Here is a 15,180-nt window from a genome sequence, read left to right on the forward strand (position 1 = left end):
CTTACCCGGAGCCGGATCAGATGGGGGTAGTAGTCTCGTGGCGGTGACCCGGTCCGTGCCCAGGGAGTCAAACTAAGTGGCGAGTCTATTAGCAGTAGATGTTGGATGACTACGCCACCCGTTGAATGCAGCTTTGGAGCTGCCGCTGCAGGGCAGACCGCTGAGGCCGGTGGAAGGATGGTGCAGCGGGGATGGTATAACCCCCAACGGGAGGGGTATGGCCTCAGGGCAGCAGGTGTAGATGATGGAGGTTGTGATGGTGGAGCAAGGAGAGTCAAAAACGTATGGTGCAGTTTCAGGGTTTTTACTCACAGATGGTACTTCAGTCACTTCGGCCGGGAGTGACCACCCGAGCCATACTGCGTTCACCAGGTGCGGGACTCGGCTAACCCCCAGGCAGTTCCGGAGCGTGGTCCTGAGCTCCCCTCTCTCTCTTTCTGCTGGCCGTCCCCACCAGGGATCCACCTTTGTCCGGCTCCCTCGGGCCTCTTGGTGGTTAAACCTTCTCTGGCTTTCCTGACCCTACTCGTGGTGTGCCTTCCTGGTGGATATGGTGAGGGTCGTGGCAAAACTTGACCACGACCTCCGGTTCCTGGCTGAGGATCATTAGCCTCCACCAGTTTGGGTTCCGGTACCCGTTTCCGCCAACCCTTCACCCGGTAACTTGTGGGATCTCAGGGTTCCCTCTGGCTCTGCGTCTCTGGGCCTTTCTTCCTCCTCACTCTCCACTGCAGGCTTGGCCCTGGAGCTGGGCCCAGCCGGAGCCACAGCTCCCTGTCAGCCCTCCTGGCTGAGCTCCTCTGCTCTGCTTCTCCTCAGACTGACTGACTGACTGACCCTGTCCTAAGATGGTGCCCACCATATATACTCCCTCTATGTGTGAGCCCAGGTGACTAGCACCCAATGGGCTCCTATCTCTATGCCCAGAGCCCCTCCCCTATCTGCCCCTACACTACTGGGATGTTCCACCCCCCCTCCCACTCCAGCCAGGGACAGACACTGTCGTACCTGCACATTCACCTAGTGGGAGTACCATTGATCTGTCCCCCGGAAATGGGATGAGTGTAGTGCATGCAGCTAGCTGAGCTCAGTCCCACACTCCATCCTTACCCGGGAGTGGAATACCACACCTCTGGCTCGAGGTGCACTACCCCTGTAGCAGCCGAGTCCTCGGGGTGCTACACATCCATATACAATACGTTATTAACATCGTCTTTTACTTACTATAATCCTCTATGTAACTTTAATCTGATTACAAAACTAAGAAAACAATCTTATATACAGATATCGATATATGATAGATAATAGATAGATGTCCTGCAGATATAAAATCTCACAACCCCCTATATATCATAAATCTGCAGCCTTTAGAGCCTTTCATGTGGAACTAAAGGGTGTTTAGCCTTGTTTAACCTAATAAATAATTTAAAAAACGGCATGGGGTCCCCCTATTTTTTGTAACCAGCAAAGGGAGAGCAGACAGCTGAGAGCTGATATTATCAGGTTGGGAAGGTCCCTGGAGATTGGGGCCATCCCCAGCCTAAAAATACCAGCCCTTAGCCATACCAGAAGTGGAGCAGCACCAGAAGTGGAGCAGCACATGAGATGCACCAAATATGGCTTTTTGCCTTTGCTCTTCCCAATTGCCCTGATGCGTTGACAATCAGTGTAATGCATCTTGGAGTTGATGACAGCTGTGATTTGTCAAAAATCACAGCTGGCATCAAGCCCTGGTATTAGTAATGGAGAGGTGTCCATCAGACAACCCCATTACTGACCCAGTAACCAAAAATAAAAACACAAAAAAATATTTAATTTGAATAAACACTCACCGACATTTTTCCTGGTTCACTAATTTATTAAAATCCTCCTCCTAATATGTAACACAGACTCAGCTTCACCAGCACACCGCCAGAACAAGTCCGACACAGAGAGGAACATCCTATGTAGCATAGTGGGACAGCGGTATCATGTAGATAGAATCTTTTAGTTTTTCTTCTGAGAACGGCAATAGATAATTTGTGGCAGAGTATGAATGTTTTTTGCCAATCCTCCTCTGAAATTTAACTACCCAATTCCTTCTCCCAACCCCTGTAAAGGGTAGAAGGTCATTGCTGGTGTCCATTTGTGTTGTTTTGTGTATATAAGATAGAAGTTTAGTACAAGGACCTACTTGAGTGATTAAGGGTTCAATCGGAGTGAGTTCATCCTTTATACTAGTCAGAAATATGTGAGAATTTCTAAATGACCTGAGCTGGAAATAAGCCAAACAGGATAGACCCCTACCTGGTCAGGATAGACCCCTACCTGGTCAGGAGCCACCAAGTTTTGTAAAGGATGGAAAAGAGCCTGATCCCATAAGAACGTGTCTCAATCTAACCCCATCAAATTTGGCCCAGATTAGAAATGAGGCCACACCTGAAGCAGGTGGGAAATCTGGGTTGTCAAACAAGGGTGTTAATGGACCCAACCTATGTGATATAGATGATGAGATTAGGACTTGCTCCCATGTATGGAAAAAGTGAGTGTTATTAATAGTTTAGTTTCTCCATGTATTTTACCAATCCAAGGTTGAGATGGGAGTGTCCAGAGAGAGAGGTCCTCTTCCAGTTTCATCCACTGCTTATTTTCCATAGACCTAAACCAGTCCATTGTTCTCATAAGAATCGAAGATTGATGGGATTTTTTTTTAGATCTGGCAGATTAGTACCCCATTTTATTCTTTGGGACGACAAAATATTGTAACACACATTCTAAGCCTCGATGTTCCCCATACAAACTTGCTGTTAGATGGGAGAAAAAGGTCTGAGGAAAGCTGACAGGAACGGTCTGGAATATATAAAGAAGATTTGGTAAAATGCCAATTTTGATCACATTAAAACGACCAAACCAGGACAAGGGTTTTAAGTTCTAATTAATTTGATTTTGAATCGTTTGTTCAAGGATGGAGGATATAATTTAAATGATACAGATCATCCAAGTTCCCCAGAATTTGTATACCCAGGTACTTTCTAGCATCTTTCTGCCACTTTAAGGGGAAGTTAGAAATTAGTTATTGTGTCGGTTCAGCGTTAAAAGTTATGTTCATGGCTTCTGATTTAGAGTAGTTGGCTTTAAAATTGCTTACATGGCCGAATTCTTTTAAATCCTTTAGTATAGAAGGAAATTAGATAATTGGGTTTGAAACAGAGCAACAAGTCATCTGCGTATAGAGCTAGTTTATAGTGATGTGAGTCTATAGTAACTCCACTAATATCTGGATTTGTGTGTAATGCTACTGCGAAATGTTCCATTACCAATGTGTATAGGAGAGGTGATAAGGGACACCCTTGCTTTGTCTCTTTTTTAATAGAAAAGGTGTCAGTTAGAAGGCGGTTTACCCTATCGCTTTAGGGTCAGCGTATAAGGATCGAATTTTAGATAACAAGAAAGAGCCTAACCCAATTTGTGGTAGGTTGCTCTTCAAGAAAGTCCAATGCACTGTGTCGAACACTTTTTTAGCATTGACAGAAACAAGGCACATTGGGATCCCCTGTTTTTTTGCATGTGAAATTAACAACGTTTTCTCTGTATTATCACAAGCTTCTCTACCCTAACAAAGCCAACCTGATCGTTGCTAACAATTGAATGTATATAGTGGGAGAACCATGTTGTAATTATTTTAGAAAATATTTTGACGTCTATATTAATGAATGATATTGGATGAATATTAGGGCAGGTATTTGGTTCTTTTCCAGGCTTTGATAAAACTGTTATATGAGCCTTAAGTGATTGGGGCAAAAGGGGGAGTCTTCTGAGATATTATTGAACACTTTGCCTAAAAATTGTAATAACAGAGGTGCAAACATGTTATAAAATCTATTATTGAATCCATCTGGCCCAGGGCTCTTCCCGATAGGGAATGATTTAATGTCCTCTCCTATCTGTTGTTCAGTGAAAGCTTTGTCTAGTACCTCCTGCTCAGGGGTCTGTAAGGAAGGAAAGGCAGTGTCCATAATATATTTATCAATTTTTGTTTCAAGAATATTAGGTGGCATGTCGTGGTATTGTCCATGAATACTATATAGTGAGCTATAACAGCAACGAAATGCTTTAGCTCTGTCAGTGGGGTTATGAATTTCTGGCCCGGGTGCCCCTTTTATGTTGGATACGTATGTCCATTAGACAAGTGGGTGTAACCTCCTTGCCAATGAGCGACCACATTTATCTTCGAATTCGTACGAGTACCTTCACATGTGATCTTGGCATTTTCTATACATTTGATCTATTAAAGACCTTCACTCCTTTCTTTTTTGATCAGATTGTTTTTATTGAACAAAACAAAGAATTACCAACATTTCTTTTTTCTTATACAAACTTTGTGATAAAAACAATAAAAAGAAAGAAAAACCAGTAAACAATACAAGAACCGGTTTACAATGATATAAATCCCAATATTGCTCTATAGTACAATGTTTTGGAATAGTAATTTTACATTTGTACATAAATATCTGAAATATTCCTGACTGTTTATTTTTTTCCCCTATTGAGACATCAAAAGAAAATGAATATATCTAAGAAGAGGCAATTGTGTGGACTGAGACAATTATTATTTGCTGACACCTTGGGTATAAGGATATAAATTCCTGGTTTACTGGAAGGAAATGGACAAACGATCCAGTATAGTATTTCTGTGAAGGTTTTCTGAAGCAATACCTGGGGTAATTAACCATTGCTCCCATATTTGTATGAATTTCTTGAGAGCTTTCCTTTAATATAAGATCCACTTTCCAAGCATAGAGTGTTATTTATCCTGGATTTTAGTTCTGTTATCGTTGGGGGAGAATTGTCTATCCAATGTAGTGCCAACTTTCTGGCTTGGAATAATATTCTGGAGCTATCTACTGCCATATGGGAGTCTGGATCTACGTCTTCTCCCAGGAGTCCTAGGATACAGATTTTAGGTTCCAACTGAAGTTGTATCCCAAATACAGATAGTACAAGAGCGATCACCCCCTTCCAGTAGTCGCCAATATTTACACATTCCCACATCATATGTATCAGGTGGGCGTCATTTTGACCATATCTAGGACATGTGTCATTCGTTTGTATTTCAATTTTAAATAAAATACTTGGGGTTCTATATACCCTATGAATCAGAAGAATTCGGGACAATCTTGTGACTCCGACAATGAAAATTTCGGTGTCAAATCCAGTATTTCCCCTATTGCTCCTCAGATAAGGGGCCCACATCCTCTTCTCATTTTGTCTTAACTATTAAAGGATATTTATCCAAATGTAGGGCCAGTAACTGCCTATAAATAAGGGATATTAGACCTTTTGTATCCAACGATGTAGTAATGGTATCTATTGGGTGATGTCAATCAGTATGGTGTTTATTCTAGTTGTGTACTATACTCATGACGTATCTGCAGATGTTGATAAAACACCCTATGCAGAAGGTTAAAATCTACCTTTATTTGTTCAAAGTTCTTGAATAATCCATCCCTCAAGAGTTGTGACACCAAACATATATCCCGATCCTTCCACTTACTAACATCTTTTAGTTTCTGTAGCTCTGGTAAGTTAGAGTTGTGCCATAAAGTACTTTCCAATCCCTAGACTATTTTTATCCCTATCCCACACCTTATATATTAACTTTAGTGTAGGACATTTTAAGTCATTTTCTCGAGGAGGCCCCATATCTAGTACTGAGAATGGAAGCTTTTACTTGGTTCCTTCCATAAGTAGGTGCCCTGAAATTACACAATATTTACAAATACCTCATCCATGAAACCACTTTAGCTCCATTCTAGTGTTAAGCAAATCTGCGTATACCTGGTGGGAAGCAGATCGTTTATGTTGTTTGTCAAGGAGATCAATCCACTCAAGCAAATGGGAGACTTTAGCTGCTTTCTCTTTTTAGCCTGGATCCATGTTTTATTATTATCCCTTTGAGGACGCATTTGAGTGCTTCCAATTGAAATGGTAAGGTGTTTTCATCATGCTCACATATTTGAAGGAGTCTATAGTCTCAAGAAGGTCTGAGACACAGTCAGTCTTTGAGCAGATTATCATTTAAGTTCCAACAGCTGAAGCCTTGGTGGAGTCAGGTATAGTCAGATTACAATATACAGGACCATGATCTGACCATATAGCAGTCCCTATCAGAGATATAGGCTGCCATGTAAGCAAGTGATGGCTAATTAAAGGGGATGTCCACTACTTTCACATTGATGCCCTATCTGTATCGCAGCACCCCCGCCGATCAGCTGTTATCGGTGCCGGCGGCCGCTGGCGGGAAGTCCTTATCTGCGGAGCTTGGCCGTCAAGTTGTAGTGGCCGGCGCTGGTTACTGCACATCCACCTCCCATTCAATTGAATGGGAGGTGGATGTACAGTACCCCGCGGTGGCTACTACAGATGGATTGCCAAGCGCCGCAGGTAAGCACTTCCGGCCGACGCCGGCACACATAACAACTGATTGGTGGGGGTGCCGTGTACAGGACCCCGGCCGATCATACATTGATGCCCTACCCTGTGGAGAGGACATCAATGTGAAAGTAGTAGGCAACTTCTTTAAGGAAAAGTCTCTATGGCTATGCATATTGTGTAAAGAAGAATAATACATATAATCCTTTAAGTCTGGATGTAGTATACTTCATACATCGACCAGTTGGAGAGAACGGAGCACATTTAGCAAAGCTTTTTATTGTGATTTAGATTGGTGACTCCAGCCCAAGAAAGCGTCTAAAGAAGGATCCAAGAAAAAATTAGTCACCTCCAATGATGATAAGGTCCTCCGCAAAATGTTGTAGTTTGTTTAAGTAATGACGACATGTCTTAATTAGGTCACAATTAGGCAGCTAGAAGTTTGCCAAAGTCAAAATTTTGGAATAGATCGAAATCTTAACAAACACATACAGTACCCTCCGTGTCAGACAGTGTTTCTACAATAGTACGCGGCAGTGATCTGTGGCGGCCTATACTCAGCACCTTAGACTTCAAAACTGCATTTGTACTGTGACGCCAAAATGAATAATATCTGTTAGTAAACTGAAGTGTATGATCGCATCTAAAGTGGTGCTCTTGAAGAAAAAGAAAATGTACGTGCTGTTTATGCAGATGATACAACACTTGAGCTCTTTTCTCTGGAACATTAAGTCCTCTGACATTTAATAAATAAGTTTTGCGTTGTGCCATATTATATGAAAAGAAGTGGTGGTGGTGGGGGAAACAAGGATAGAAAGATTAAGAGCAAGGAGGAAGTATAGACGGTAGATAGTAACGTCTACCTCTCAGTGTCTAAGAAGTATAGATAATGAATATATCAAAACAGTAGGAAATTGCAAAACAAGCAGATCCCAATGCAAGTCCCTAACTGGGGGATGTCTTTACAGGCGTAAGTCAAACTTTCAGTCCTAGGATTCCTATTAGGTGGAACCATGGAATATATAGCGAGTAAAGTAATACAGCCTGATATTACAGTAGTATCATGTGAACTTAACTTATATCCTGGTCTAAGATCTTATATGAACTTAGACATTCTATATAGTGGAAGAGTGGCACCAAATACTCTATTTAGATATATCTAATTATATGCTTAAAGAAATAAGTATCTGCAAACTGTCTCTCATCAGGGAAGACCAGATTCATTTCAGGAGCTCATATGATTGGCAGGTTCCTTTCCCATCTGGCTGCATCACCATCAAGTTCCTGACCCATTGAACACCTTCTGTGACATGCTGGAACTCTCTGTGGCAATGGTGGAGCAGGTGGCCAGTCAGATATATGGAATGTCCAGGGCATCACAGAAAGGTCTCGTCACTTTGATCTTTCAAAGTATTCAATGTTCCATTTTTTGGACCTGTAGCTGGAAAGGGTACTACAGGAGTATATCAGGCCATTTTACAATAGAGCATCAAGTAGTGGTTTCAATACCCTTCTTTTAGCAAGTGTCATTCAGGATAGGTCTATGAGCAATTGTATACGTTTTCCATTGAAATCACCAGGATCCAACTCCTCTGCTTTCATCACAATGGCCTCTTTTACATTGAAAAAGATGTAAATGACAGATCTGAGCCATGATTGCCTAATATGTTATGTTGTTCCCCATATCAGAATAACCTGTGGCTGGGGGGTAAATGTCCCTGTGAAGCAAGCACTGCTCAGCATGGGGGCTTTGGTGAGAGTACAGGGAGATTTGTGGAGATGTTTTCTTGTGAAGTCTACATTAAGGGTATGTGCACACGATGCAGAAATGCTCAGGATTTTTTCCTGAGCGTTTCTGCATCTCTCTGGCAGGAAAAAACGCATGCGGATTGTACATGCGGATTGTACATGCGGTTTCCTGCCAGGGACATGCGGAAATGAAGCGGTCTTCACTTTCATTTCCGCATGCGGGTTGACAAGCGCTTCCCAAGCGATTTTAGCATCACTTGGAAAGTGCTTGTCAACTTCACACTATATAAATCCATGCAACCGGCATGGATTTATATAGTGTGTGATGTCAAAAAATAAAAAATAAATCTATACGTTACCATCTGATGGCCCCCGGTGTCCTGCTTCATCGGTCCCGGCTGCCGGCAGTGAAGACTGTAGGACCTTCCGACGTCAGCGTCACGTGACCCGTCACATGACTCTGACGTCAGCGAAGGTCCTTCATTCAACCGCGAAGTGCGCGGGAAGCCGGCAGGACGCAGCGCGGGCCGTCAGAAGGTGAGAATATATATATTTTTTATTTTCTTCTTTTTTTTTTTAATGGTACCTGGGTCTGGATGAGAGTCCTCTCATCCACACCCGGGTACCATCCGCACATTAGACCGCATGAAAAGCGCATCAACATATACAGTGATGCGGATTCCATGCGGTCTAATGCAAGTCAATGGCGGCAAAAGAGCAGCGTTTCCGCAAAATTAATTGACATGCTGCGGATTTTTGACCGCAGCGTTTACGCTGCGGAAAAATCCGCATCATGGGCACAGCACATGCGGATTTCCATTGGGGAACATTGCTGCCCTTCTACCATGCGTTTTTCATGCGTTTCCGCGGCGTTTACGCAACTGCAAAAACGCCGCGGAAACGCATGAAAAACGCATCGTGAGAACTCAGCCTAAGAGAGAAGTTGGAGCAGGACTTACAGGCTGGAGCTGTCTGGCATCATGAGGGTTAAGACTGCTTCTTTTTCCACGCTGAGGTGAGGCAGTAATGGCTCCGGAGCAGGATGATAAGACCTTCCATAAGAAACGCTGCATACCAGACATGCTGACGGAGGTGGAGGACCTCAGATGACCTCTAATCTCGTGTTTCTTTCTCATATCAGACGTCATGTTTGAGGCTGTAAATTGCTTATAATTCCCCCAGGAACACGGTCTGAAGAGAGTGCTTTCAGTGTGTGCCTTCTCTCGGTGCTATGTCCAGGCCATGTCCTTCCTGTTGATGTTCAATACATCCAAAGGTGGTGTTGATTGGGGACAGGATTGTGTGATGTAACAACCTTATGTGAGCCCCAGGAAAGTGAGTTGTGACACCAATGGAATGGAGCCAGAACGGGAGGTGCGTATAAGTGTTTTTATTTTAACAAGGCCAAACATGAAGAATGAGAAGGAGTTGTCCTAGTAGTGGAAAACCTTTTTAAAAAGATACAATTTTCGGTTAAAAATGAAAAAGGCTTCTCCCCTCTATGTGACTTTTGTGAAGTTTATTAAGAGTTGATTTCCGTGTAAAACATTTCCCACATTAAGAACATGAAAATGGCTTCTCGCTAGTGATGAGCGAGCACTAAAATGCTCGGATGCTTGAAGCTCGGGCCGAGCACATCGCGATACTCGGGTGCTCGACCCGAGCAACGAGCCCAATATAAGTCTATGGGAAACTCGAGCATTTTTCTGGCAGTTCCCCCTGCGGTCTGCAGAAGGTAAAAAATTGCCAAAATTGATGGGAACAGTGCTCAATGAAACATGTCAGGCAGGCAGGCAGAATATATAGGCAGACAGGCAGGCAGGGTATATAGGAGGGTGCATGAAAAACATAGCAGGGCACTCGGAACACACTAGCGCCCTCCAATTTTCACGCACCCTTCTCTTTAAAAAAGCCGGCAATTCAGCAGCTGCATACAGTTATAACATCGGTACCTGACAATTTAGAACAGAAAGAATAGAGCATCACACATAGATTAGATAGAAAGAAACATGTCAGTCATATATATATAATGAGTACAGTGATAGTGTTGGTTACTGTACTTGTCATTTAGTTTTAAAATAAAGGATTTATAAAAAAAAATTAGCGTGGGGTCCCCCGTAATTCTAGTCTCTAGCGGAGGTTAAGCAGATGACTGGGGCAGATGTTTGAAGCCTGGAAAGGGGGTAATACCCACGGAGCTTCCCAGGCTACTAATATCAGCCCCCAGCTGAATACCTAGCCTTTACTGGCTATTAAAATGGGGGACCCCCCAAAAAAATGACATGGGGTCCCCCTATTTTAATAGCTAGCAAAGCTTAGGCAGACAGCTGGGGGCTGATATTAATAGCCCAGGAAGGGTGCCATAAATATTGGCCCCCTCCCAGGCTAGAAACACCAGCCCTCAGCCGCCCCAGAAATGGCGCATCCATAGGATGATGTCATTTGCTGGCACCGCATGTGCAGGAGAATTCTCCCACGCTGTCAGTGACGTGCATGAGGTGAGCCGAGTTCATTGGACATGAACTCAGCTCATCTGGATGCCGTCGCAGCGAGACACTGTGGAGCGCAAGCATGCCTCCGCTCTGCAGTGTCTCTGAAGGATGACAAGCTGGATAGCAGCGTTCGGCTGCGATCCAGCCTGTCATGTGAATGTAGCAGAGCTGGAGCCGTCGTGGGAACCATGGAAAGGTAAGGATGAGGTTGGTTTATTATTTTACTTTTATTGCAGGAGACATGGGATTCAGCTGGAATGTGTACGATGGTAAGTAGAGTTTAATTTAGAATATTAAAGTATTGTGTGTTTATTTCAATTAAAAGATTTTATTCTGGGTGTTGGTGTTTTTATTTTACATTTGCCTTACATTTGCCTTATAGACGCCTCCCCATTACTAACCTGGGCTTGATGTCAGCTAACATTATAAGCTGACATCAACCCCAGCCCTATTACTACCCCACTGCCACCACTACAGGGCAGTGGAAAGAGCGAGGCTAAGTGCCAGAATTGGCACATCGTATGGATGCGCCATTTCTGGGGCGGCTGAGGGCTGGTGTTTCTAGGCTGGGAGGGGGCCAATATTTATGGCACCGTTCCTGGGCTATTAATATCAGCCCCAGCTGTCTGCCTAGCCTTTGCTAACTATTAAAATAGGGGGACCCCACGTCATTTTTTTTTCGGTCCCCCATTTTAATAGCCAGTAAAGGCTAAGTATTCAGCTGGGAGCTGATATTAGTAGCCTGGGAAGCTCCGTGGGTATTACCCCCTTCCCAGGCTTCAAACATCTGCCCCAGCCATCTGCTTAACCTCCGCTAGAGACTAGAATTACGGGGGACCCCACAACAATTTTTTTTTTATAAATCCTTTATTTTAAAACTAAATGACAAATACAGTAACCAACACTGTCACTGTACTTCATATATATGTGACTGACATGTTTCTATCTATCTAATCAATGAGTGATGCTTTATTCTTTCTGTTCTAAATTGTCGGGTACCGATATCTGCCGCTGATGAATTGCCGGCTTTTCATGTTTCACTGTGAGCACTGTTCCTATCGATTTGGGCAATCACTGTAATGCCCAAACCAACATGGCTGCGGCATTACAGTTAGTGGCAGGCATTCCCTGCATGTTGTTTGGCACTCTAAATAGCGCCAAACATGCAGGACGGGGACCCGAGCATCCGTCCGAGCATCGCGCAAGTACTCGGCGAGCTCCGAGCATCTCGTTACTGAGATGCTCGGGCGAGTACCGAGCAGTGGAAAGCATGCTCGCTCATCACTACTTCTCACTTGTGTGAGCACTTTGGTGACGAAGAAGTGAGAATTTGTTCACAAAACATTTTCCACATTCTGAACAGGAAAAAGGCTTCAACCCTGTGTGAGTTCTCTGGTGCTTAACCAGATCTGATTTCTGATTAAAACATTTTCCACATTCTGAACAGGAAAAAGGTTTCTTCCCTGTGTGAGTTCTCTGGTGATTGACCAAATTTGATTTCTGGTTAAAACATTTCCCACATTTTGAACATGAAAAAGGCTTCTCCCCTGTGTGGATTCTCTGGTGGCCATCAAGAATCGCTTTACGGGTAAAACATTTCCCACATTCTGAACAAAAAAAAGGCTTCTCCCCTGTGTGGGTTCTCTGGTGTATAACAACATCTGATTTACGGGTAAAACATTTCCCACATTCTGAACAAGAAAAAGGCTTCAACCCTGTGTGAGCTCTCTGGTGCTTAACCAGATCTGATTTCTGGTTAAAACATTTTCCACATTCTGAACAGGAAAAAGGCTTCTCCCCTGTGTGAGTTCTCTGGTGATTGACCAAATTTGATTTCTGGTTAAAACATTTCCCACATTTTGAACAGGAAAAAGGCTTCTCCCCTGTGTGGGTTCTCTGATGGCTATCAAGAATCGCTTTACGGGTAAAACATTTCCCACATTCTGAACAAGAAAAAGGCTTCTCCCTTGTGTGAGTTCTCTGGTGATTGACCAAAACTGATGTCTGGTTAAAACATTTCCCACATTCAGAACAGGAAAAAGGCTTCTCCCCTGTGTGAGTTCTCTGGTGATTGATCAAAACTGATGTCTGGTTAAAACATTTCCCACATTCAGAACAGGAAAAAGGCTTCTCCCCTGTGTGAATTCTCTGATGTCTGATAAAACTTGATTTAAATGTAAAACATTTTCCACATTTTGAACAAGAAAATGGCTTCTCGCCTGTGTGGGTTGTCTGGTGGTTATCAAGATGCACTTTCTGTTGAAAACATTTCCCACATTCTGAGCATGGAAAAGGCTTCTCCCCTGAGTGAGTTCTCTGGTGTGCGATAAAACCTGATTTCTCTGTAAAGCATCTTCCACATTCTGAACAAGAAAATGGCTTCTCCCCTGTGTGACTTCTCTGGTGATTAACAAGATTTGATTTCTGGTTAAAACATTTCCCACACTTGAAACAAAAAAATCTATTCTCTGCTGTGTGAACGTTTTGATGTTTAAGAAAAGACTTTTCGAGGGGAAAACCATTTCCATATTCTGAATGTGAAAATGGCTTCTTTGAATTAGGAGTAGTTTGTTTTTTAATGCTTATTTTGTGACTTTGATTTTCCTTAGTAGTCTGCAATGTATCAGAAGACAGGACGTGTTTCAAAGGATCAGATGACAGATCTTTGCTGTGAAGGGATGATGGTATATCTGGAGTAATGGCATTCACTTCAATTGTATTCTGTGGGATCTCAAGATCATTAGATTTAGAAATTGAAGATGTCAGCTGTCCCTCTGATCTCCTGGTACAGTCATCTGCCAAGAAGAAAATCAATTATTATTTTTGAATAAAATATCCTCGAATTATATATTTTTTAACATTTCTACTCAAAATGTAAAAATAGCAATTTATGTAAAATATTGAATTATTCACCAACAAAATGACCATTCACAGTCTAATAGAAAACCTCATAGGATGAACCAGTGGATCGTAGTGTCCAACTGATTGTTCATTCTCCCTCCCAAATATGGAATAAGAAGCCACCAAACAATGTTATGTAGGCAAAAATAATACCAATAAAAACTTCTACTCATCTCACAAAAAACAAGTCCCCACTCAGGTCCATCATCTGTCAGTGGAAAAACAGAGGTTTCCACATTATTAGTGGCTGAAAGGCTCTTGAAAGGTAACATGGCTTCCATAAACCAATCCAGCAGTATCCACTCTCCCAAAGTCAAATCCCCCCTTCGCTTCTGAGCCTTGCAGTGCGCCCAAACCACATTCAGCCTCCATGTATTTGGCATTACTATAGTGAGAAGAACCCATTTAATTTACGGTGTGGGTCTCCTGGAGCACAATCTGGGCACTATGTGTTGGGTAATAAAATGGCATATTTGTAATTTTCACTTTGCGCGGTGCAGGCGCTGTCCTGACACTAAGATAAGGGTGCCTGGGACCTGTAGTACCATCCAGTCTGGCAGTATGGGTGTGTGTGCTGTCCAGCTGCAGTAATCTGCTCCCTGCTTCAGCCAACTGGAAAGCACCGCACCCTACTAAAGCTGGAAGCATACAGCCTTGTTCTCCTCTGGTTCAGTCCTCTGTGCTCAGCTCCCGGCTTGTGTATTTGTTTCCTGTTGTGACCTCGGCCCGTTTACTGACTACTCTTGTGTCTTCTGATTTTGTATTTTCTCTGACCTCCTGGTTCTGACCCGGTTACCTGACTATTATTCCCATCTCACTCAACAGAACAGCAAGTAACACTATGGCCCAAGCCTAGGGGTCTCTGTGTAACTCCAGATCCATTAGGAGGGGTTAAAGAGTAATGGGCAAAACTGTGACTATAGATAATAACACCGACTGAAATGATCAAGCTGAACAGTATTCTTCCATAAAAAAAAAAACTTCAGTCTGTAACTACCAGGTAGTTACAGACTCACATAATTTAGGCCAATCCCGCCACAAATGAACTATCATACAGAATGAACATGTAAATAAAATACAAGAATAAAAATATATGTTACATCCCAAACACCAACGTATGTACAACACTAAACCGGAGTTGCACTCATTTATGGTGGACCAGTGGAGCTATGATGAGTGCTGACCAGAAAAGTAGAGAAAATATTAGCGCCCCCATTTCAGGAGAGATTGTGTAGTAATCTGAATTCCTTAGGATCGAAAACATAATGGAATTTATGACGTGGAGTGAATCCATGAAACCAGGGCTGGAGCCAACACATCTCCTGCAGGCGGGAATAAATGTATATTACAGCCATCAGCCACGCACAGCTTAGAGATATATCATGGCACAGGTGTAATGTTTTTTGTATAGCTTATTGCAATCCTGTTTGAAGTTAGTCGGTTTTTAAGAGAAATTGAAAAGTCAGAAAAAAAGGAGACTGTTCTTATTGTACAGAAATTAACACTTGGCCCTCACTGCACATTGAATATTGTCGATCCTAAATGCAAAATTTGGCCAGAAAGACTGGACCTGGTCTTGTAGGGACCATATGAGCACATTCAGCAGCACAGAAGTGACAGAAGGTAG

At 42.9% G+C, this 15,180-nt stretch overlaps 1 protein-coding gene across 1 annotated transcript in view; it reads right to left on the reverse strand.

Moving 5' to 3' along the window:
* Positions 1-15,180, reverse strand: part of LOC141194451 (uncharacterized) — a 66,847-nt gene that overhangs the window by 10,868 nt on the left and 40,799 nt on the right. Inside the window, exon 9 of the mRNA XM_073662373.1 lies at positions 12,052-13,447. Within this exon, the coding sequence (XP_073518474.1) occupies positions 12,052-13,447 (1,396 nt within the window). The remainder of the gene's footprint in view (positions 1-12,051; positions 13,448-15,180) is intronic.

This window comes from Phyllobates terribilis, unplaced genomic scaffold (assembly GCF_046119375.1).
Source record: "Phyllobates terribilis strain yellow unplaced genomic scaffold, ASM4611937v1 Scaffold_71__1_contigs__length_7168151, whole genome shotgun sequence".
Lineage (NCBI taxonomy): Eukaryota > Metazoa > Chordata > Amphibia > Anura > Dendrobatidae > Phyllobates > Phyllobates terribilis.